The 22,997-nt window shown below is 57.1% G+C and overlaps 1 protein-coding gene across 1 annotated transcript in view; it reads left to right on the top strand.

Annotated features, from left to right (window-relative positions):
- The window catches only part of SNTG2 (syntrophin gamma 2), a 131,261-nt gene that overhangs the window by 19,562 nt on the left and 88,702 nt on the right, over nucleotides 1-22,997 (top strand). Inside the window, 4 exon segments of the mRNA XM_047098334.1 lie at nucleotides 2,842-2,885; nucleotides 2,990-3,031; nucleotides 13,388-13,475; nucleotides 20,528-20,619. Of these exon segments, the coding sequence (XP_046954290.1) occupies nucleotides 2,842-2,885; nucleotides 2,990-3,031; nucleotides 13,388-13,475; nucleotides 20,528-20,619 (266 nt within the window).

Below are 22,997 nucleotides of genomic sequence, written 5' to 3'. Positions count from 1 at the left end.
TCACACCCTGTGGGACGCTGTCGCACCCTAAGGGACCCTGTCGCACCCTGAGGGCCCTGTCGCACCCTGGGGGACCGTGTCGCACCTTGTGGGACCCTGTTGCACCCTGCGCTTCCTGCAGAATTGCCAGGAATGGGGGGTGTTCTGGACAGGGGTTTATTTTCAGAAAATCAGATCCAAATTACTGAAGGTGATCAGTCTTCCCTGTGATTCTACAGTCACTTGGGGATTCTGCAGAGCCTGTGTGTGTGTGTGAGAGAGAGAGAGAGTTGGGGGCGGTATTTCTGAGACATCAGCGTGGGTTATACAGCAATCCAAGGTATCAAGGTTACTTTTAACAACTGCTGACACTGTCACTTTTTGTTATTGGTTGTTCAGTTTTAACAAACAGCTTTTATTATTGTCCTTTTTCTTTCTCATAAAAGTGAAGACAAGAATAGTTAAGTTTTAACAGCAGGTAATCAAGCAGAAGTCAGCATCAAAGGCCATAGTTTCTCTCCACAAAGGAGCAGTGACTTGGTGGCGATGTGGGCTTGGGAACAGACGGTCGGTGCCCGAGCAGGGATGGGGACACACACCGTGTGAGGGAGCAGGAGCTAGACAGCATCATCAGGGAGGCCTGACCACAGACTGAGCCGCCACCAGAGGCCCTTTGTTGGTCCGTGTGAACAGAGAGAGCTGAGAGGCGGTAGAAGGCTTCATGTGAGAGTACAGTGACAGGTGCACGGGGAGGAAGTCGTTCTGATCATGAGAGACAGCCTGGCCCCAGTAGAGTCAAGGGGATGGCTCAGTTGTACGGCTGGTCCCACAGCTGGAGAGGGGCTGGTCCCAGGAATGGAAAGGGGGTGGTGGGAGCAAGGAGGTGGAGGGTTCAGGCATCTGTTCTGAGGGCTGAGAACCAGGAGTTCAGACGGGCCAGGTGGGGCTGGGAGTCAGTGGGTTTTAGGCACAGACACAGCAAAGACAGAGATCATACATGCACGTGAAACGATTATATCTCCATATGTAAATATATGTTAACATCTATTAAATAGATTTGTATAATTTCGCAAATAAAGACCTCACTGTTCAAACTTTTAAGACTTCACATCTGAATGTCTGGAACCAAAAAAGAAAAATTCAGATAAGGTTGAATTCCTTACTGCCTGAGTTCACCTTTCATATAGATGGCATTTTTCCAGAGCGACTTGGGATGAAAGTATCATTCACTGAAATTCAGTGGAGGACAAGTATGTGCGAATCACCGAGGGAGGTGTCGAGAGGCTTAGCACTGCTCTGAAGGATGCGGCATCCTGAAATTCTGTCCCGCCTGTAACATGGTGTTCAGGGCCTCACACAACGTGGCCGCTGGCCCCCCGCAGCCCCTTCCTCGGTCCGGCTTGCCTCACCCCGTTCCACCCGACCGAGCCTGGAGGGACCCCTCGCTCGCATGCTCTCCCTTTTACCGTTCGGCTGCAAGGGGAACGCTGGTGTCTGTGTTCTAGGTTTTCTGAGGCCCCCACTGCACCCACAAAGTTAAGTGTCCTGCACCTGGGGTTTTTCAAACGCCATGCACACCTCTCGTGCTGGGTCAGGGCTGTGTTTAGGTGGGGACTCTACTGTGCACATTTTACAAAGAATCTGTATAGCCAGTAGTCAGTAATCCTTCTGTCGCCCTGTGTGGGTTTTCACCTGCTAGACTTTGAGCCCCTGAAGCCAGCGTTGTCCTGTTCTCTGCCCCCAGCTCAGAGCTGGAGGGGGTGCAGGAAGGAAGAAGGAGAGCGGGAGAGAGACCGGGAGACAGAGACAGGGACATTGGTCACACCAGTGGGTCACGCAGCTTTTCTGGGCAAAGCTGCCGTGGAAGTGAGAACCCTGTTAGCTAGCCGAGATCAGTACCATTACGTTTAGTGATGTGGGCTGTATTTCATTTTCAACAAAGCTTAATATCATTACAATGACCAGAAGTAATATTAACGACTCACCTTAAATACATACAGGGAGCGTGAAGAGAATTGCAATGTTTAAAGAATAGCGTACTCTCTGGCTTCCAATATTTAACCAAAGACTTAAAAATTAAAACCAATCCGCACGAAGGCAGGAAACCGCAGCACCTTCTATTTGGGGCAGGTGCGTCAGTCTTCCTGGAAGCCGTCTCTGCGTCTGGGGCCCGGAGTGGTAACGCGGACGGCACCGCGAGCCTCCGGTCTCCGCACGGTCTCTTTAATTAAAACCGTCTGTGTAAATTTGTCCCCCAGAAAGAGCGGAAATGCTAAAGAGTTTCTGGGTTTCCTGCTTCATGGCCTGTGCCAACTTGATGAAAACCGGAGAGCCGACTTTCCGTGAACGTGATGAACTTTCTGTATTAAACGGCTCTTGGGTGTCTGGGAAGGAACTCCCTTAACGTGCTCAGCTTGATGGGCGGGACCTGCCTACCCCCTTGTGCTGGCACTTCCCACACCTGCACGGGCCCTCGCACGCGCACCCACACACACCTGCACACCTGCACAGGCACCCACGCTCACACACATACTGCACACCACAGGCCCGCGCACACCCACGCACACTCACACTGCACACCCCTGCATGTCGCACACACAGCACACACATATGTGCCTCCTGCACACGTTCCCACGTGTGTGTGCACCCCACACGTGTGTGCACACATCCCACACACATGCTCACAGCCCACACGTGTGCACACATGTACCTGTGTTCACCCACGTGTGTGCGCACATGCACACACATGGGCACACACATAAGCCATTGCAGTTGCTGTGGACACTGAGCTTAAACGGGGCCCTAAAAAGAGTGATGACCTCAATTTTTCTTAACACTGTTGCCACTTTTGCAACCCTGCAGCCGACCAGACAGGGATGTTGTTCGTTGGAGACGCCGTCCTGCAGGTCAGTATTTTAAACTTGAGCCTCCGCCCTGTTGTTTATTTTAAAGTGACAGTAATCAGTGATCATCCTCACAATTTTCAGCTCTCAATTTGTTGTCTACTCAGGTTAACGGCATTAACGTAGAACACGCGACCCATGAGGAAGTGGTGAGTGTGCCTCGTTTCTTATTATGTGTTCTTCTATCGTAATGATTTTTCTAAGTTGTATTTCACTGAGTGCGTTCCTAGACACAGAGCTCCAGAATTGGAAGGAAAGCTTAGAAAACTTAGTGAGGGTGCTCCCAGAGGACCTGCGTGAAAAGCCCAGCGTGGCAGCGAGGCGCGTCCCGTACGCTGTGTGACGGGTCCTCACGGGCTGAGCAGGGTGGAAGGAACTGCTCCTATTCCAACTGGGGGACTGAGTTCGGGGAGTGTGGACCCAGCCCCCGGGGCAGTGAGGACCACCGGCTTGCTGGAGCACGCTGGTGTGTAACGTGGGCAGACCGGGCAGGATGTCCCATGACGCACGCACCTGGTGACCGTCTGGGATAAAGGCTTGTCAACACGCACGTGCCCCAGCCTTCCTTCTGTGGGAGAGGACTTTGTCCAGGTCAGGTCAGGTGCAGGATGCCAGCAGGGGTGAAATGAACATCCACGTGAAGTTGGGCACGGAGAAGCCCTATGTGCTCACGTGTGGCTGCGGCCAGGACGGCACCAAGGTGGGGAGGTGTTTAAGCTGGCTCTTGAAACCGAGAAGGTGGGGGATGGGTGGGTGGTGCGGTCAAGTGCAGAGCAGGGATGGTCACTGGGGGGCGAGGCGGGAAGGAACGCCTCCCCCAGAGGTGTTGGCGCCCCCCACAGGGACTTTACTCTGCACGTTACAGGGAACCAAGCATAATGTATTACTGTCCCTGGGAAGGGTCGGCGTGCGTCCATCCGTCAGTGTTTATCTTTCCAAGAAGCTACCTCCTGGCTCACGTAGGGCAGAAAGTCTGCTGATGCGGTCCCCCTGAACTTCCACGACACTGGCACAGAGTCCCCAGTAATCTCAGCCCGTGAAGAGTTGTTCGCCGTCCCCCCTCCTCGCTCGGGGCCCTGGACCTGTGCCAGGTGTGGGGATGGCGCTCACACTGGGGATAAACGTGTTTCTTGGTCTCAAGGGACGTTCTCTGCAAAGGTTTGTTTTGTTAGGGTGAAGAAGCCCATGACTCGGGGGGGCCTTGTGTACCACAGTGACCCCTCCTCGGCCCAGCATTCATCCAAGAAACCAATTCTTGAGTAAACGAGGTGCATACCTTGTAAACAGAGATATTCTAATATTTGACACAAATATACTTTTAAAATCTCACTATCAAATTATACGTCTACCTCCTTTTTTATTTTAGAGAGAGTATGTCAGGGAGAGGGACTGAGGGAGAGGGCAGGAGAATCCCAAGCAGGCTCCACACCATCAGCACAGAGCCCAATGTGGGACTTGAACCCACCAACCCTGAGATCATGACCTGAGCCAAAATCAGGAGTCAGACGCTCAACTGCCTGAGCACCCCCAGGACCCCCACGTCTACATTCTTAGGTGACAGAAAACACATGATTGCAACACTGCTAATGAGACAGATTCCATTGTTCAGGTTCATAAAGTTCATAAAAATATTAAATTTGTGAAGACCTCAGAAATCATAGTCTCACACGCTTGCCTTTAAGAGTGAATTCTAGCTTCAGTTAATTCTAAAGGGACAAATGTCGGGTTTGCTCAACACAAAGGATCCACAAAATGAATCATAATCACCCGCATTCTGCCCAAGCTTTGGAAGAGTTCTGATACGTGATGGGGACAGAAGTCTGTTTATTTCCACGTAATGCATCTGTGGGAATAAACATGCAACTTTCCCTCTTTTTAATACACTGTGTATTTTTTTCCACGTCGACGTCTGTCATCAGAACTGCCGTGGCAGGGAGTAAGTGTCCTTGGGCACGTGTGTGCGTTGGGCGCGTTCTGAGACCCGTCACCCGAGAAAATGGAAAGTCAGAGCCTGACACCTGCCTTCGGAGCTAGGAGGTGCCTGGAGAGGAGGTGACTGCTCACGCAGCGGGTCCCCGGCCACGCGTGTCAGCGAGGAGCGGGAGCCATGGTGGGTGTGCAGGCAGAGCTCACGGCAGTCGAGGGCTGGAGCAGGGTCTGTGCTGTCCGGACCGCGTGACGGGTTTCATTTTTCCGCAACGGGGTCAGAAACCGTAGAAGACCTCTCCGATTTGTGATAGGATGTTACTTGTGGTCTCACGTAGCAGACTGAGTTCTCAGGTGCTGCAAACACACGGATGAAAATTGCCGTAATCGGTAAAAATTCACTAACTTATTTCCAGAGCCTCCTATTTAAGTTGAAATTAGTCCTTTTTGTGCATATTTCAGTCATCGGTAAGACTTTTGTTCTCACGGAGGCCTCGGGACAGTTTCTAAGTTCAGGTGGGTTTGAACGTAACCCACAGAAATAAAGTCAACTACATGTTGAGGACAAAACAAAACGGGGTGGCGGGTCCCTTGTCCCGGCTGTGCCACCACAGTCTGCCCCAGGGGTGAGCCAGGACAGAAGGGTTTCCCTGAGAGCGGACGCTTGCTTCCCCCAGGTCACCCACGACAAATATGCGTGGGACGTCTCTTACACCTGATACTATGGCATCGGATCATGCGGAACGAGGCCTCCACCCTCAGGGTTGAGTGTGGTCTGACGGGGGAGCGAAAGCTGCACCCCTGCTGGCGGTGAGCCACCCGATCCTGCGTCTGCTCTCAGCTCCTGGGAGAGACACTGAGCCCTTGAGATGCCTGTCACCCCGTCCCAGGGGCGTCGCCCTCTGCCTCCTCGCGCGACCCCCCACATATTCTCTTCAGGGGTCGGGGGTTACAGTGCGCTCTGTCCTGCTCCCATGAGGACCTGCCCCGAAGCTCTGTTGCCGTGAACTGACAGAAGATTCCAGCAGCCTTCCCGTCTCGTGGGAAGGAGCGTTAGAGCTGGATGGAGAGACAGGCTAAAATGCATGGATGGACGACAGACAGACGGATGGATGGGTGCATGGATGGGTGGATGGATGGACGGATGCGATTAGATTAGATAGATGATAGATTGTATTTAGATAACAGATGATAGATAGATAGATAGATAGATAGATAGATAGATAGATGATAGATGGTAGGTGATTGGTGGAAGATTCCATGATAGAAGCAGAGAGGTAGGTGAGAGAGATGGGTGATGGGTAGGTTGACAGACAGGTAGAGATAACTTCATGACCATACTCTCTCACTCCTGAGTTGGAAAGTTGCGGGGGGAGGTGGTTCTCAACCCCACGGCACACCGGAATCAGCCAGCACCACACAGAGATTTCACTAGATGCCGTAGGGTCAGCATGATTCCTCCGGAACGTCCAGACCTCTTAATCAGTAGAGTTCAAAATCAAGGAGTGGGAAATAAAACTTGTGATGGCGTCGTGGTTGTGGTTTACGAGCGGGGTGTCACGTGGCTGTGGAAGGAGCCGTGGTAGTCGAGAGTCCTGTTCACGGGCTCACCTCTTCCACCAAGACCCGGTCCAGCCCAGTCCCCAGGGGTAGTGGGGCAGGTGACGGGCAAGCCTCGGTGGACAGTTACTGTGTGTTGTGGCTCGTTGGCCCGAGGTCGATCACCGAGACCCCGCCAGAGCCCGGGGACCAGCCTGCTCTCCCAAGGAGCCTTTTCGAGACGAGAGCGTACGTGTTAGCAGATACGGTTTTCCTGACGTGGCTTTAGTCCCACACCCGAGGGTGTGCGTGTGATTGTCCTGTGGGCCTCCCCCAGGAGCCGCCTACAGGGCCTGTCTGCACGGACCCCCCGGCCCCTTCGGGTCTTGGGCCGTGCTGTCTGGGTTGCTGAGCCCTTACGTGGTGGCCGTGTGACTGCGGTGCTGAGACTTGTTACGATCGGCCGTCTGGAAAGCGCAGATGGGGCTGATGTCCCATCAGGATCCACAGAGACCTCTGGGAGTTTGGTTGGCTTCCTCGCCATAGGGGTGCAACCTGCAGCAGTTTGTCCTTCAGCCGGAGTGTCTGACCTGCCCCAGGCCACCAGCAAAGCCCACGGGGGTCCCAGGCTTGCACGTGTTTGTGGGGTCGTTTCTCTCTCCCTCACATCACCAGGTCCTCCAGGTGCTGCCTCGTTTCCCCCAAGTTGGATAAGAATGGTGTCCCCACGTAGCAAACCATGATGCCCCCTGAGAGGCCCCGGGTCCTGTGGAGCAGAGACTGACAGGTCGCTGGCATGGCCCCGGTGCTGCCCTCCGAAAGCAGGCTGTTTCTGCCAACAGCTGGAGCCTACAGACGAGGGAAGGTCGCTGTGCCGGCGGAGGGCGTCACTTGCCACGGAGCAGAGCGCACCTGGACGGCAGTGGGGATTGCAACTGGGGTTCCGTGTGTTTGCCAGCGTGGCTGGTTTTCTGGGGTGTGAAAGTGGTGGAGGGAATCCCCACGTGTCCTGTCGGAGGCTGGCGTCTTCCAGAGTGACAGAGGATGACAGGTACTTTCTGCTGTCGTCTCAGAACACGATCTATCATGTTCTAACTCAGAAGGAAGGAAAGGTTTTTCTCAAACCTCCCTGATCTTACACACAAACCAATCAGGCCCCCAATCGATTACCTCAAGCCACACTTTGTTCTTGCCAAATTATGTACCACCGACTATTATTTCAAGGATTGTTTTAATGATGGGTGATGTTTTGGGGTTCTAGTAGAGAAACAGAGCCATCGAGGGAGATACTGGATTTCTGTGTGTGTGTGTGTGTGTGTGTGTGTGTGAGAGAGAGAGAGAGAGAGAGAGAGAGAGAGAGAGAGAGAGAGAGACGGACTGACACACAGACAGAGACGGGGAGACAGAGAAGGAGGGAACTCTGGAGGTCAGAGCTTGAGGCTTGAAGCTCTCAGGCAGAATTTGTGGCTTCCGCTAATAGAAATGTTTTCTTCCTCAGAGAATCCTCAAATTTTATCTTAGAGCCTTCAACTAATTAGATGAGGCCCACCTGCAGTATGGAGGGTGACCAGCTCTACTCAAAGTCCCTGACTGCAGACATCAGTCACATCCACGAAATACCTTTACAGCAACACCTAGGTAGCTGGGTACCATAGCCTACCCAAGTGGACACATAAAGCTGTTAACAAACTGTGACATATTGCTATACAATTATCGTCAAAAATATATATAAAGGAGGGGTGCCTGGGTGGCTCACTCGGTTGAGCGTCTGACTTCAACTCAGGGTCACGATCTCACACTCCATGAGTTGGAGCCCCGCGTGGGGCTGTGCTGACAGCTCGGAGCCTGGAGCCTGCTTCCGATTCTGTGTCTCGCGCTCTCTCTGCCCCTCCCCCGCCCGTGCTCTGTCTCTCAAAAATAAACGTTAAAAAAAATTTAATAAAAAATGGATTATCTCTGTTTGAATGATACATTAGCAGAGTCTGTTACTTTGAGTTGTAAGGAAAATATTAGGAATATAATTATGGAATACACACGAATAGTTATCTCATGGCTCAGAGTGACAGTTACACATGCGGAGGGAGGGCCCAGGGGCGGCCCCTTAAATCTCCCACATTTGGAATTCAGGAAAGAAATCCCGGCGGGGGCGTGGGGGGGACGGCGTGGGATCCTGGAGGCGAGTGGACAGTGTGACGTCATCGCCTGGGCCGGGCATCTGAGACGTTCCTGGAGGCACAGAGGAGGACGGCCGTAGAGCTTGGCGGGCAGAGGCCGCCTCAGGGGAGTCAGCGAGGGTAGCCTGCCTGGGGGCTGACAGTGTTTGCCAGCGTTTTCCGCGAAGGGCCGCGGGACGAGGCGCTCAGGGGGGGAGGGGGGAGGCGCCGTGGGCTGTTCTTGCTCCAGAGCCGCTCACCAGGCGCAGGTGCAGCCTCCGGGGTGGGGATATCCCTGGGCTGATGCACGCCCAGAGCGGGGGTGGGGGTGGTGGTGGTGACGTGCAGCTCAGGGGTGGTGACCTCGGGGTTCAGCCGAGAGGAGACGAGGAGGAAGGTCCCCTCAGGGAGCGGGGATGACGACGCAGCCTCACGCGCTCAGACCCCCCCCCCCCAGAATGAGGCCACGAGGATGGCACGAGGCTGGTCGGCCACTTGTGTTCCTCCGGCCACGCGGTGCCGCCTGCGCCACGGGACCGATGGTCAGCGGTGGCCGTGATGCCAGAGGGTGAGGGGTCAAGGGGTGCAGTGACGGGTCCGGGAATCGGAGCTGCGCGAAGAGGGTGTGAGGCGTCCCATGGGGGCCACCCGGAGCGGCAGGTACCCGTGTGTGTGGAGGACACATGTGGTGCAGACACCCCGGGAGCTCGGCAAGGTCAGGCATAGGACCCTGTGAGTGCGGCCGGCCGGGCGACCCGACCTCAGGGAGCAGAGGAGGCCCCGGGAGGGCCAGGCTGGGCTGGAGCCTGTGAGCATGCGCGCGCGCCCCAGCCCCGCGCGCGCCCCAGCCCCGCGCGCGCCCCAGCCCCGCGCGCGCCCCAGCCCCGCGCGCGCCCCAGCCCCGCGCGCGCCCCAGCCCCGCGCGCGCCCCAGCCCCGCGCGCGCCCCAGCCCCGCGCGCGCCCCAGCCCCGCGCGCGCCCCAGCCCCGCGCGCGCCCCAGCCCCGCGCGCGCCCCAGCCCCGCGCGCACAGGGACTGGTTTTCTCTGCGCTGCGGGCCTCGTGCATGGAGGCGAGTGTGCGAGACGCGGGGGATAATTCGCGCTGATGTCTCAGCTCACCTGGCCTGCGCCACTTTCCAGCCTCTGGTGTGGACGGAGGGAGGGTTTGTGCCCACGTTCCCACGCGGTGCCTCTGGCCCCTGGGTGCCCTTAGCAGGTGGGCCCGTGGAGGTGATGGGGGTTCAGTCAGGTCATGGGCGGGTCCCGGGGTGGGATCAGTGTCCCTGCCGGGAGAGACGCTCGAGCTCACGCCGCTCACCGTTCACACCGTCCGTGGCTGGGGAGGAGCCTCACGGGTGTCCAGCCCCGCTGGCCCCCGACCTTAGGCTCTGGCCTCTGACCCCGGCAGATAAACTTCTGTTGTGGAAGCTCCCCACCAACGCGCCAAGACCCCGGGGGTTTGAATGGCTTGAGTGGCTTTTGTTAGACGCTCGGGAAAGTTCGGGGTGCCTGGGGGGACCAGTCGGTTGAGCATCCGAATCTTAACTTAGGCTCAGGTCATGATCTCTGGTTTGTGGGTCGGAGCCCCGAGTCAGGCTCTGTACGGACGCCACGGAGCCTGGAGCCTGTTTGGGATATTCTTTCTCTCTCTCTCTGCCCCTCTCCTGCTCACATGTTCTCGCCCTCAAAAAATAGAAAGTTAAAAAGTTACAAAGCTTGGGAAAATTCTCGCGGAAGTTGAGTCCTTCCTTGAAAGGTCCCTGACGTGGCTGCAGGAAGCTGAGGGCACGGGTGGGAATCAGAAGCTGGAGTCTGCAGCCCCCAGCTGCCCTGTGGGGGTGGGGCCGATGTGCCCCAGGGTCAGTGACGCAGGAGGAGAGGAGACTCTGGTTAGACGCGCAAGGCAGTTGTGTGTCGCTCCGGGTGGCAAGGAGCCGTCCGACCTCGAGGCTGCGGTCAGGTGTCTGCCCCTGCACCTGTCAGTCTTCCGGCGATGTCTCGAGGGGAGAGATGGTCTTGGAGCCCTTTGGTGAGTGTGGAGGCATTAATGACAAGCGTCCCAGACAGTTTTTTTATTGTTGGGCGAGCGCAAGCGGGGGAGGGGCAGAGAGGGGGGAACAGAGAACTTGAAGCAGGCTTGGGGCTGACAGGCTGACAGCAGTGAGCCGGATGTGGGGCTCGAACTCACGAACCGTGAGATCACGATCTGAACCGAAGTTAACCGACTGAGCCCCCCAGACGCCTCCATTCGCAGACATTTCTGAACACGCACACAAACCTTGCACCAAATTGGGGAAGACGCACAACGAAGCGGAGCCTTCGTGGCCCCCACGTGGGCGTCCAGAGCATCGCGGTGGGCAGAGGGGGTTAGGGGGCCCCGTGTGCCACTAAAAGTGCCAAATTCCTTCAGGCCGCTTGCCGCACGCCTCACTGTCCCGCAGACAAAATCAACTTGTCCGAAGTGGTGTCTCTTGAGGGGCCTCGTGAACCACACACAAGGGCAGACTCACGAAAAGGTGCAGCGGGTTCTTTGGGGTTAATCAGCCTCCGCTAAACAGGTAGGAGACGTTAACGCTTCGACACGTGTCGTGTCCAGAAAGCCTCGTGCGTGGTATTCGATCTGTGACTGCTACGGGTGTTTACGTAGGTGGGGTGTGTGCGTCTCCTTCAAGAAGAGTCTGGAGAGGCCGCTGAAGGTGGCCACCTGCGTGCACGGATCTGGGGCTGTTCCGTCCAGGGGACGCTCGCTCTTTGAAGTTTAAAGCCACACGAGCTCAGGACGTCTCGGGGGCCTCGGTGCTCTTCCTCAGATGTGGTGGAGTGTCTGCGACCCCACCTGCATCTGGGGAGGAGCCGCTGCTTAGGGCCGGGTGGCCAGTGGTGGTCTCTCGGGTCAGACGGAGAGAACGTAGTGGCGAGGTTCCCACAGACGCATCAGGGCCTGCTGAGGCCTGTCCGCGAGCAGAGGCCGGTGCTAGGTGCTCCCAGGCCCCCCTCCTGGTCTGGGGGCTCTGACCCCTACCATGAGCTCCCAAGTGGCTTGGTCCTACGCTGTGTTTGGAGGCGGGTTTGGACCTCGTCCCTGGCAGTGGACGTGTCCCGTGTGCACCTGTCCGGAGAGCAGGTCCGACGAGGCGGTTATGGAAGGGATGGCTAGGTGTCCACCCGCCTTGACCAAGTGTGAGCAGAGGCAAAGCCACAGGACCACGTGGTTTACTCCTCAGAGGGTCGGTGTGGCCCGCGTGGGGCGGGAGGCCATCAATGCATGGCCACGGGGAATGAGGGAGGACATGGAAGGTGTGGGAGGGACGCCGCGGAGGTGAGTCTGCAGCCCCGGAGTATTTAGGGGGAATTCGGGGCCTGGGTGTGAGGTCAAGGTCGAGGCGACGCAGGCCACCGGCAGGCGTGGTCCCAGGTCCACTGGGGTGGAGGTGCTGGTGCCCGGTGGTCGTTGTCACGGCGGACCAGGGCTTTTGTGTGGCTCTCAGGGCCGTGTAGGGGACGACAGCAGGTGTCTGAGAGATCTGGACTTGGGGGTGACAGAGCCGAGTGCGAGCCCGTAGGGTCCCCACGCTGGCCGGACGGCTGACCACCGGCCCTGATTGGGCCTGACCCGGAGCGCCCCAGCCATGCGCCCACGTGATCCCAGGCTCTGGAGCAGTCATGTCACGTCTGCCTCGACACCAGTGAGCGCGCTGAGCACGGGAAGCTGACCGGACGTGGGTGGAAGCAGAGCCCCGTGCTGGGGATGCGTTGGCACAGGGAGGGTGCCCGCTCCTCCCTCCAGAATTGTGCTTCAGACCTGGAGTGGGGCTGGCGGTCAGCCGTGTCTCAGCCGCTTGGCGGTGTGCGTTTTGCCGGCATCTGATGCTTGGGTCTTTGTGCCAGTACATTGAGCCCTCACCTGACTTGACCTTCGGGGAGACGGCCCGTGTGGTGGGTGGGGAGCCCGGTCTGGTTGAATGCAGGCTCGCCCCTGCTGGCGTGCACGAGCGTCCGTGTAGACGACTCGCCCCTGCTGGCGTGCACGAGCATCCGTGTAGACGGCTCGCCCCTGCTGGCGTGCACGAGCGTCCGTGTAGACGGCTCACCCCTGCTGGCGTGCACGAGCGTCCGTGTAGACGGCTCGCCCCTGCTGGCGTGCACGATGGCTCGCCCCTGCTGGCGTGCACGAGCGTCCGTGTAGACGGCTCGCCCCTGCTGGCGTGCACGAGTGTCCGTGTAGACGGCTCGCCCCTGCTGGCGTGCACGAGCGTCTGTGTAGACGGCTCGCCCCTGCTGGCGTGCATGAGTGTCCGTGTAGATGGCTCGCCCCTGCTGGTGTGCACGAGTGTCCGTGTAGACAGCTTGCCCCTGCTGGTGTGCACGAGTGTCTGTGTAGATGGCTCGCCCCTGCTGGCGTGCACGAGTGTCTGTGTAGATGGCTCGCCCCTGCTGGTGTGCACGAGTGTCCGTGTAGACAGCTTGCCCCTGCTGGTGTGCACGAGTGTCTGTGTAGACAGCTTGCCCCTGCTGGTGTGCACGAGCGTCCGTGTAGACAGAATACAGGAAGCGTGCACGAGCATCTGTGTAGACAGCTCGCCCCTGACGGTGTGCATGAGTGTCCATGTAGACGGAATGCAGGAAGCATGCACGAGCATCTGTGTAGACGGCTTGCCCCTGATGGTGTGCACAAGCGCCTGTGTAGATGGCTCGTCCCTGTTGGTGTGCACAGCCTCCATGTAGACCCGAGCTCAGACCTCCAGGGGCCCACAGGCCCTCAGTGTCTCAGGAAATCACCAGCGTGGAATTCTCGGGAAGCAGGCCAGGTGCATAGGACTCTTGTTTTAATTCTGTGTTTGATCCTCTCCTGGTGGTAAAGTAGTTATTTTTTGTCGTGTTGACAGGTGCATCTTTTGAGAAACGCTGGCGACGAGGTGGCCATCACTGTTGACTATCTCAGGGAGGCGCCGGCATTTCTGAAGCTCCCATTAGGTAAGGGCGGCAGACCGTCGGGGCACTGTCCTCCTGCGCCTCGCCGTGTCTGCGTAGGACACGGCACTGACAGGCATATGCCAGGTCCCCAGCGCGGGTTCGGAGGCAGCAGGGGCACCGATAGACACCCTGCGTTTCCACGTCCGCAGCCTCTTAGCGGAGGCGTCCGACTATTGCGTGCGGATCAGTTGACTTCTGCTGGTGGGCTCGCTGATCACGCTTCCTGCGTGCGCACCAGCATGTGTACGGGAACTAAGGTTGTACCTGAAGTACCTGTGTAGACTTGGGAGATCCCCCGCGAGAGAGGAGACAGTAGTAAGTGCACACTGTAAAGTGCCTGCCCCGTGTTCGTCTCCCGTACACGGCTGTGACCCAGTTTGGAAGCGATGGGTCGCCCGTCCATACAGACGTTTTCGTCAGAGTTGTCACCATGCCCCTTACGGACTCCGCCGCCACCACGTTTTTACAACAGGTGCAGAGTGGTTTAGTGGGGGCGGGGGTGCGGTCCTCTCAGCCAGAGGGGGCGTTAGGTACCATCGTGCCCGCAGGGGCTGCGACTCTGCTGGTGGCCCCTCGAGGTCCAGCTCTGGCAGGGCGGGCGTCCCGAGGACGGGGGTGGGTCCCACCCTCCGTGTCGTCCTGTGGAGGACCAGCGCCCGCCCTGGGCTGGCCACGTTCTCCGCGTTTTCTCTCCCTCTTCTCCCCCCAACCGCAGAAGCCTGTGGTTGGGGGGCCGGCGCAGTCCTCTGGGCGCATCTGTGGTGGAAACCCGTCTTGCAGGAGGGCCCACGTTTGACAGAAAGTCATTGAACTCAGTTGACTTCTCACTTTCTCTCCCTGAGAACCTGAGCAAATCAGTTTCAGAAACCATTTTCCCGTCAGACCACACCGGGGTAACCAGGCCACTATTCGCCTTTCTCGGGAAAATTGATATTCCTCCGTCAGTAAGATCCCTCGGGGTCTACGTTCTTAGGAGCCCAGCTCCTCGCAGTTCGCAGAGGGCTCCAGGGTCAAGAGGAGAGGCCGCGGGGCTGTGGACGGAAGGGAGCGCGCCCCGAGCAGCAGGAAGTGGGAATGGTGACCATCAGACCAGTCTTTGGAAAAGTAAGCACCACGCACAGCACTGCGTCGTGTCCCGTGGGGTCTGGGCAGACGTGCACGTGCACCTGTGAGGGGAGCGGCTCGGGGCAGCCCGTGTGCAGGTCCCAGGAGCCAGCGGGGCGCTACTCCCGGGACAGACTGTCCGTTGCGGGGAGGGAGGGGGACGCCGGTCCCAGGGGGCGCTGTCCGTGGGGGAGGCAGGCGCCTCTGGCCCGAAGAGGGAACGCCACTACCTCCTGCCCGCGGCCAGCTGCTCTGGGTCTTTGGGCTCAGGGGGTGCATCCGTGGGCACCTCCAGCAGTTTGGAGGAGAAGACAGGCTGTGGGGGGGGGGGGGGGGCTGGTCCACTCGGTCACAGTAGCAAAGCGCAGTGGCGGCCGGGACAGCAGACGCTTCTGGAGGCGGGACGTCTTGGGAGGACCTGGTTCATAGACGCCTCTCCTCTCTGTGTCCTTGCGTGTGGCGGGAGCCAGGGAGACCCTGGGGCCTTTTGGAAGGTCACCCATCACCTGCCTCAGGTGCCCCAACAACTTCCTGTCAGGGGCTCAGTCGAATTCCAAATCCAGTAGAGGAATCTGGAGGACACAAACGTTCAGTTCATAACAGACGTGAGGTTCGGGTGAGATAGGGGATTTAGGGTGGCAGGTGGAAATGGAGAGGCTGGGGTGGCCTGTGGACTTCGTGTCCCCCCACAGCAGGGGGGCTGGAGAAGGGTCCGTCGTGTTTCTTCTGAACCGCACACAGAGTGAGCGGCTCTCGTGCAAAGAGCTTAGTCGCTTCTGGCCGCTCTGGGCTTCCGTTTCAGACTGTGAGCACATGGTACCAGGGTTTCACGGGGGTTCTTTCCAGCAGAACGTAAAGGCTAGCAAGTGTTGGACGTGCACTTGGGTGTCACGTATGTGGCATCGTGTTCGTGGAAGGTGGTCGATTGACAGCACTGTGCCACCAGGCGGGCCGTGTGTCCACCCTGTCGGTCGGCCCGCGTATCTGTCCTGTAGGCGTCTCCCCGTGCGGGTAGAGAGCTGATCCTGTAACGTTGCAGCAGGAGGAACGGGGTGGCGGGCAGGATCTGGCGCGTGGACACCGAGGACGTTCGTGTTAGGGCTGCGTCTGCCTTCTTCCAGGTGAGGTGACCTCCCGGCAGAGGGGGCGGCCGGGGTCTCCAGACCGCTTTCGATAACGCTACGGAAGCAGCAGAATCCAGGCAACCCCGGCAGCATCTTGAAGCCGGGGTGGGGGGGGGAGTGCCCAGGGGAGTCAACAGGGAGCCTGTCCCCAGAGCCACCACAGGCCTGGGGTGGCCACGTCCCCCTGGCCGAGGCACCGACGGGGAGCTCTGACCATCAGCCGGGGCGCTGGAGACGTTTTGTTGAGAGATGCGACAGAGCTGCGCGTAGCCAGCAGCCTCGTCACTTGCCCGGCTTTGCTGCCGATGTCCTGGCACAGCCTGGCTGAGTCCCGCCGGCCCTCGTGGTGGGCTCAGCACGCACGTCGGCACCCTCGTAAGGGTGCTTGCGGCCCAGTGTGGGGGGCCAGCCAGCCGTGTTCTGGCAACAAGCCCCATGCGATCTGCCTGCCAGCCTTCCCACGTGGCAGAGGTGTCGAACCCTCTCTTGAGTCCGTAAACGTCTGTTCTTTATTTGGTTTTGTGTAATCTTCAAAAGTGAAAACCTTACTATTCCAAAACGCCATAATCCCTCCGTAAATTCAGGCAGGCTCCTCTGGTGAGGCCGCAGCAGGACGGCAACTCGCTCTTGCCTGCGCCACCCTCACCCCTGCACCGGGTCATCGGTGGAAGCCCGCCGTGCACTACAGCAGCGACTGGCGGTGCAAGGACACCAGGCCCGTGAGGACAGCGCCCGCTTTCGACACCTGACCGCCACGCTGGAGAGAAGATGAACGGCCGGTGACAGGAGTCAGCAGTCTCTCTCTCTCTCTCTTTTTTTTTTTTTTTTTTTTTTTGCATAAATTCAGACTCTTAGTGTTTTTTTAAGATATAAGTCACATAACACAACTTCCACTGTTTATTTTTTTAACGTTTTATTTTCGAGAGAATGCAAGCAGGAGAGGGGCAGAGACAGAGGGACAGAGGATCTGGAGAGGGTTCTGTGCTGTAGCCCTGAGCCCGATGTGGGGCTTGAACTCAGGAACCAAGAGATCATGTCCTGAGCTGAAGTCAGATGCTCAATGGACTGAGCCCCCCACGTGCCCCCAAGATCCACCATTTCAAGTGCTCGTTCACTTGAGTGGTTTGTAGTGTTTTCCGCGTGCCGCGCAGCCCTCAGTGTCCAGTCCCAGAGCCCTCCCATCACCGCAGAGAGGCCACAGCCCCTGGCCCGGCCCCACGGGCCCCCCTCCTGTGTCTGGGCTCTCCTGCTCCACACTCCCTGTGAAGGTGAATCCGCACACGGTGTGGCCTCTGCGTCTGCGTCCCTCACTTGAGCTCCTGTTTTCCAGGCTGGCAGAGGCTGTAGCAGGTGTCAGCCCCCCTGTTCTGTTCTGTGAGGTCCCACATTGTGATCCCTGCTTCATCAGCGGACGGGGGGGAGCGGCGGGTGGTTTGTTTCCCACCTTGGAGCCGCTGTGAGTAATACGGACATGAGCCTTCATACATGGGTTCTGTGTGGACGTGTGTTCCTTCTCTGGGGTGTTAGCTGCATGGGATTGCTGTGTCCTTCGGTCTCTCTGTGCATGACCCCGGGGGACCTTCTCGGCAGCCACCCCCTCATTAAACCCCACCCACCCTAGGGGCGCCTGGGTGGCTTGGTCGGTTAAGCGTCCAACTTCGGCTCAGGTCATGATCTCACGGTTCGTGAGTTCGAGCCCCGCGTCGGGCTCTGTGCTGACAGCTCAGAGCCTGGAGCCTGTTTCAGATTCTGTGTCTCCCTCTCTCTCTGCTCCTCCCCTGTTCATGCTCTGTCTCTCTCTGTCTCAAAAAATAAATAAACGTTAAAAAAAGAATTAAAACAAAAAAACAAAAAAACAAAAAAAAACCCCACCCACCCTGCATGAGGGAGGCCAGTGTTATTTCCTAGGTGAGAGCTCGTTTTGTAGGCTAGAGGTTTCTATAAATATTTCTTGTAAGCTTTTTGTTGTATATTTTCTTTTTTAAAATTTTCTTTATATTTATTTTTGAGAGAGACAGAGCACGAGCAGGGGGAGGGGCAGAGAGGGAGGGAGACACAGAATCCCAAGCAGGCTCCAGGCTCCGAGCTGTCGGCACAGAGCCTGACGCGGGGCTTGAGCCCACGAATGGTGAGATCGTGACCTGAGCCGAGCTCAGATGCCCCACCGACTGAGCCCCCAGGTGCTCCTGTTGTATATTTTCTAATGTTGAATTGTGACACCAAGTTTATTTTTATCATTAGCAATTATTGACAACAACTGATCGTCCTGTAAATAATGGGTTTTACTGGTGGTAACCAAAACTGTATCACAGCAGTTCGGATTTCCCTTCTGGGATGCTGTAGACGAAAACATACCCGTGTATCCGAAGTCAGTAGGATGACTGGCAGGGTGACGTACTCACGTTCCCGTTCGCTCCGCGTCCTTTATTTCGCCCTCTGGGACCGGCAGTCGCGTGTCCTCTGGCCGCAGCGCTGTCCTGGGGCGCGGGGAGCTCGGAGGTGCAGGGAGCAAGGGCGGCGTTGTGTCACCGTGGCCTAGCGGAGCACCCAGGCGGAGACGGCCCCAGGGCAGCGGGTTCGCGGGGGCTGGTCCAGGGAAGGAGGGGTGCGCTGGAGCGCCGTCTTCGGGGCCCAGAACAGCGCGCATTTCCCGAGTCCTTGGGGCTGCGCACGGCACGCGGGAACGTGGTGTTCAGTGGGGAATCCAGGTCCTCGTAGGTTCTGTAGAGATGGGGGAAGGGTGCAGGGGGGTGGGGGCGTGGTGGCTGGTGGCCCAGGAGTCCCGCAGCGGCAGGCAGGGGTGGCGATAGTCGGCTGCAGAGCCCCGCGAGCCCGTCCGCAGTGAGAGGGCTGGTGACTTCGGAATGACTGTGTACGTGACGTCACCTGACCTTCAGTTTAATCTTAGGAAGTCGACCGAGCACCAGGCGTCTCCACTGTTTGGGGGTTCCGGCTCCTTTCCTGCAGCGGGTGGGGGAGGGGGCACGCCACATCACGTGGTGATGGCTGGCGGCCGGTGTCTGTGACAGATCGGCCGTGCCGTCCTCAGCACCCAGACGGTCACACGCCAGGACCCTGGATCGGCTCAGGGGTCCGTAGGGGAATCCTCAGGGTAAAGCCTAGATGCCTGGTTCTCGTGGCCGGTGGACTTACGTGGGCAGGTGTCCTTCTCCGTGTGGCTCCACCACAAAAATTAACAGACTGAACCTGTGAGTCACACGGGAGCTGCTCATGCTCGTATTGTGGCCAAAAATATTTGGGATCCGGTTGTTGGTGAATCTAGCTTTCTCTGTGAAGCTATTCTCAGACATCGGAAACAGCAGGAAAGCTTTCTCCTTCCCCTTGAAAATTCACCGTTGGCATGAATTTTGTGGAGCTGATCACAAGCTCTGGTCGTGTGGCCCCGGAGGCCTGGAGGTGGGGCGTGTTCCCCTTTACCGGAACCAGGTGCTCCGGGTGTGAGCCCTCGGTCCTGAGAGGACTGCGGTCAGTGGGTGACGGACAGAATCCCTCCAGTTTCTTCCTCTGTGAAATGATGCTCGTAGTAAACACGCCCAGCAGAGGCACGTGTTTTGAAGCAGCGAGTGAAACCACATTTACGAGGCACTTGGTTCGGTTCCCGAGAAATCATAAGGATGTTGATGACGAGGTGACCAACACAGGCTCATCTCTGTTCCTGCGTGGCCACCTCACGCGACTGACCCGCAGGGCGGGGGCCCTGATGCCGGTGGCTGGTGGGTTTGGGCCCCGCGTGGCGAGGAGGCTAGGGGACAGCGATTTATTGTCGGGAGCCTCAGATGTTTCTCTTTTCCAGGAAAGTCAGAAATCTGTTTTGTTTTATTTTTTTTTTAATTTTTCTTTAATGTTTATTTATTTTTTGAGAGAGAGACAGAGCGTGACCAGGGGAGGGGCAGAGAGAGAGAGGGAGACACAGAATCCGAAGCAGACTCCAGGCTCCGAGCCGTCAGCACAGAGCCCGACGCGGGGCCCGAACTCACAAACCGCGAGATCGTGACCTGAGCTGAAGTCGGACGCTTAACCGACTGAGCCACCCAGGCGCCCTTATGAATTCTGAGATTTAATGTGATGTCTTGGTTTTTCTCAAGCAAAACCGATCTGTAGGTCAGCTTCAACTTTACCTTGCAGTTTGGTGTCTCTCCCTAATGCGATTTACTGCCCAACAATCGGCTGCTGGGGTGCCCAGGGCACCTCCTTTCAGAAGGGCAGGGGTGGAGGTCACTCAGCCCCATCTCTGCTTTCGGAAGAGGAAACTGTAGCTCAGAATGGCTCCTGGCCCCAGACCTCTGCTTCCTACCCAGACACGGGCTTTTTGTTTTCAGACCCACTGTCCACAAACTTATCTGATTTATCTCTCTGTTGTCCACTAATGCAGTTGGCAATGCCAAGGAAATCAGAAAATGTCAAACAAATAAGCAGCTTGGAAATTTAGAACAGAAAGTCAGGAATAGCGTGTAGAAGGTTCTGATGTGATCCTGGTGGTAGAAAGTGCAGGTGTGGGACGTCCCCAGGGACCAGGGATGACAGTCCCCCGGTGCCGTGTGGGTGCGGATTCTGGACCCCGGTGGCACCTTTTCCCGTGAGGTGGGCCATCTGCCCTGCTTTCTGCCTTCTGCCCCATTTCTGGTTGAGGCCAGACGGGTGTGAGGTGGCCCCAGGACAGCAGGGGACAGAGGGCAGACGTGGTGGCTCTGCGTGATGGCCGGTGTCCTGGGGGACTTCCCGGTGCCTCGGGAGAAGGGAGGCTCTCTACGTGGGGACCGCTGCCCACGCCACGTCTGAGTGACCGTCTCTGCTTGCCTGCAGGGTCCCCAGGGCCAGCCGGCGACCACAGCAGCGGGGCCTCGTCCCCTCTGTTTGACAGTGGACTGCATCTGAACAGCAACCCCAGCAGCACAGTAAGCACGGCTTCTCGTACTTTAACCGAGCGGGGATGTATGTCCCCACACGCGCCCCAGAATTAAAACGCCGCTCGAGGTGGCAGGTTCAGCTAGGAGGACGTGGGACACGATGGAGGACACCGTTGGTTGGCGTCTGGTCCCACAAGGGATGGCTCGGCGCCACGATGTAGGACGTGGTGGCCGTGGTGGCCGTGGCCCCCACGGCCCAGCGAGCGGGCAGGTGCAGTTGGCTCCGAGGTGGGATTCAGCTCTGCTCCCACCACCTCTGCCGGGCTCCCGTGTGCCGTGTGCCAGCGGGACATTTTCCTCCCGCCCAGATGCCTGCCCCCCCGAAAACCCCAGCTGAGCCAGAGCAGGGGGGGCATCTGGCCCCCGAAACCCCTCCCGCAGAGACCCAGACCCTGTGCAGCGGGCCTGCCTCGGCCCCCTTCCAGCGTGTGGGCTCCTCTCCACCGGCGTTAGCGGACAGGGATCGGAATCCCGTAAGCAGTCTGAAAACCTGTTACTGGAAATCAGACCCTCTCTCGCTCATAAAAGGACCAGCTGCGGGACGTGCAGGGACAGCCTGAGGGAAAAGTCCAGATTCAGACAGTAACGTTCTTGAAATACCGTTTTTCATTTTAACGTTAAAAAAACGTTTATTTATTGTGAGAGAGAGAGAGAGTGGGTGAGGGGCAGAGAGAGAGGGAGAGAGAGGATCCCAAGCAGGCTCCACACTGTCAGCACAGAGCCCGACGCGGGGCTGGAACCCACGAACCGTGAGATCATGACCTGGCCGAAGTCAGGTGCTTAACCGACTGAGCGACCCAAGCGCCCCTCGTCCGTGCTTTCCTGTGTGGATTTAGCATCTGGTTCAGGAGAACCTTCCTTACCCCATGTTTGTGTTTCCTTCTAAGTGTTCGTTTGCTCTCTGTGTTAGGTCTCTCAGGCATGTGACACTTATTTCTGTAAAACATGTGAAAAGTAGGGATCAGATTTATTGTCCTGGGCAAGTACGTGTCGTGACGGGTTCCTCGGGGATTGTGTGCCACCTGGGCCCTCGACCGCGTGTCCTGCCGTGGTTTACGTGTGCTCTCCGACGGTGTCAAGGCCGTAATCACACTTACCGCTGTGGACTTACGGCACACGTTTGCCACCGCGGGCCCAGGTCTCCTCACCTCCTGGTTCACTTTATTTTTTCCGTCTTCTCTTTCCCTTTGTTTTTTCGTGAGAATTTTAAAAGTCTCTGATCAGATTCTGCAGAAGTTTTGGGGTTTTTTTTGAAAGTGTGTCAAAGTGTGTGACTACAGGGGAAGTCGTGTTTCCTGCTGGTGAAAGGATCTCAGATCTTCAATATTTGTCAATAGGGTTAATTTTTTTCTTTTTTGATCGACTCAGCAGAGGATTCTTCATTTTACTGTCTTAGCAAAGAACGACTTTGGCTCCCAGATCCACATGCTGCTGGTTCCTACTCATTTTTGTTACCTTGTCCCTTTGATTTCGTTTGCATTTTTGTGCTTCCTTCTTTCTTACCACCGAGCCTGACAGGCTGCGCCCCCGTTGGAGTGTGTGGCGATGACCGATGTGTGCTCGAGTTTGGTTTTGATCACGGACTTTGAATTTTTATTGGTCCCCCCCCCCTTTACTGTGCCCCTTTTCTTCTTGATATTTAAATTATTCTGATTAAATTTTTCACGTGTCTTCCTTCTAAAATTCTCCAATGCATGTCTCAAATGTGTGTACTCTGTTTACATTTATTTGGAGGTGGCCCTTGAAATTTTGCCAAATGCATACTTTGCTTACACGATAGAAAGACAGCATGTTTAGGTCCTGCTGGAAGGTGCTAGGACCTTGTGACCCCTGAGCCCGAGTTGTTTCCTGATTTACCACCTGCTGTGGCTTTGTGTTTAGAAGCCGCTTTTAAATGCACGAAAAGTCACAACTTTTGGGGCTCCTGCATTCCGTAATGTTTACAGCCTCTTTTTCTCCCCACGACTTCTGCATCCGGCCTCCTTGCGGGATGGATCTCCTCTCTGCTCAAGGACTCTCACTAGAACTTAAGGCCTGTTGGTACCAAAATCTATTTCAGGTTATTTTAAATTTTTTTTTCAACGTTTTTATTTATTTTTGGGACAGAGAGAGACAGAGCATGAACGGGGGAGGGGCAGAGAGAGAGGGAGACACAGAATCTGAAACAGGCTCCAGGCTCCGAGCCATCCGCCCAGAGCCCGACGCGGGGCTCGAACTCACGGACCGCGAGATCGTGACCTGGCTGAAGTCGGACGCTTAACCGACTGCGCCACCCAGGCGCCCCTATTTCAGGTTATTTTAAAACGGGTTATTTTGTCTACACTTGAATGTACTTCCAGCGTCTCTGGTCTCCACTGCGGACACGG

This window comes from Lynx rufus, unplaced genomic scaffold (assembly GCF_022079265.1).
Source record: "Lynx rufus isolate CCGP_SWC_20201006 ecotype Redwood Valley unplaced genomic scaffold, mLynRuf1.p SCAF_47, whole genome shotgun sequence".
Lineage (NCBI taxonomy): Eukaryota > Metazoa > Chordata > Mammalia > Carnivora > Felidae > Lynx > Lynx rufus.
Note: the sequence above shows the minus strand (reverse complement) of the source record. Positions and strands in the feature narration are given on the sequence as shown.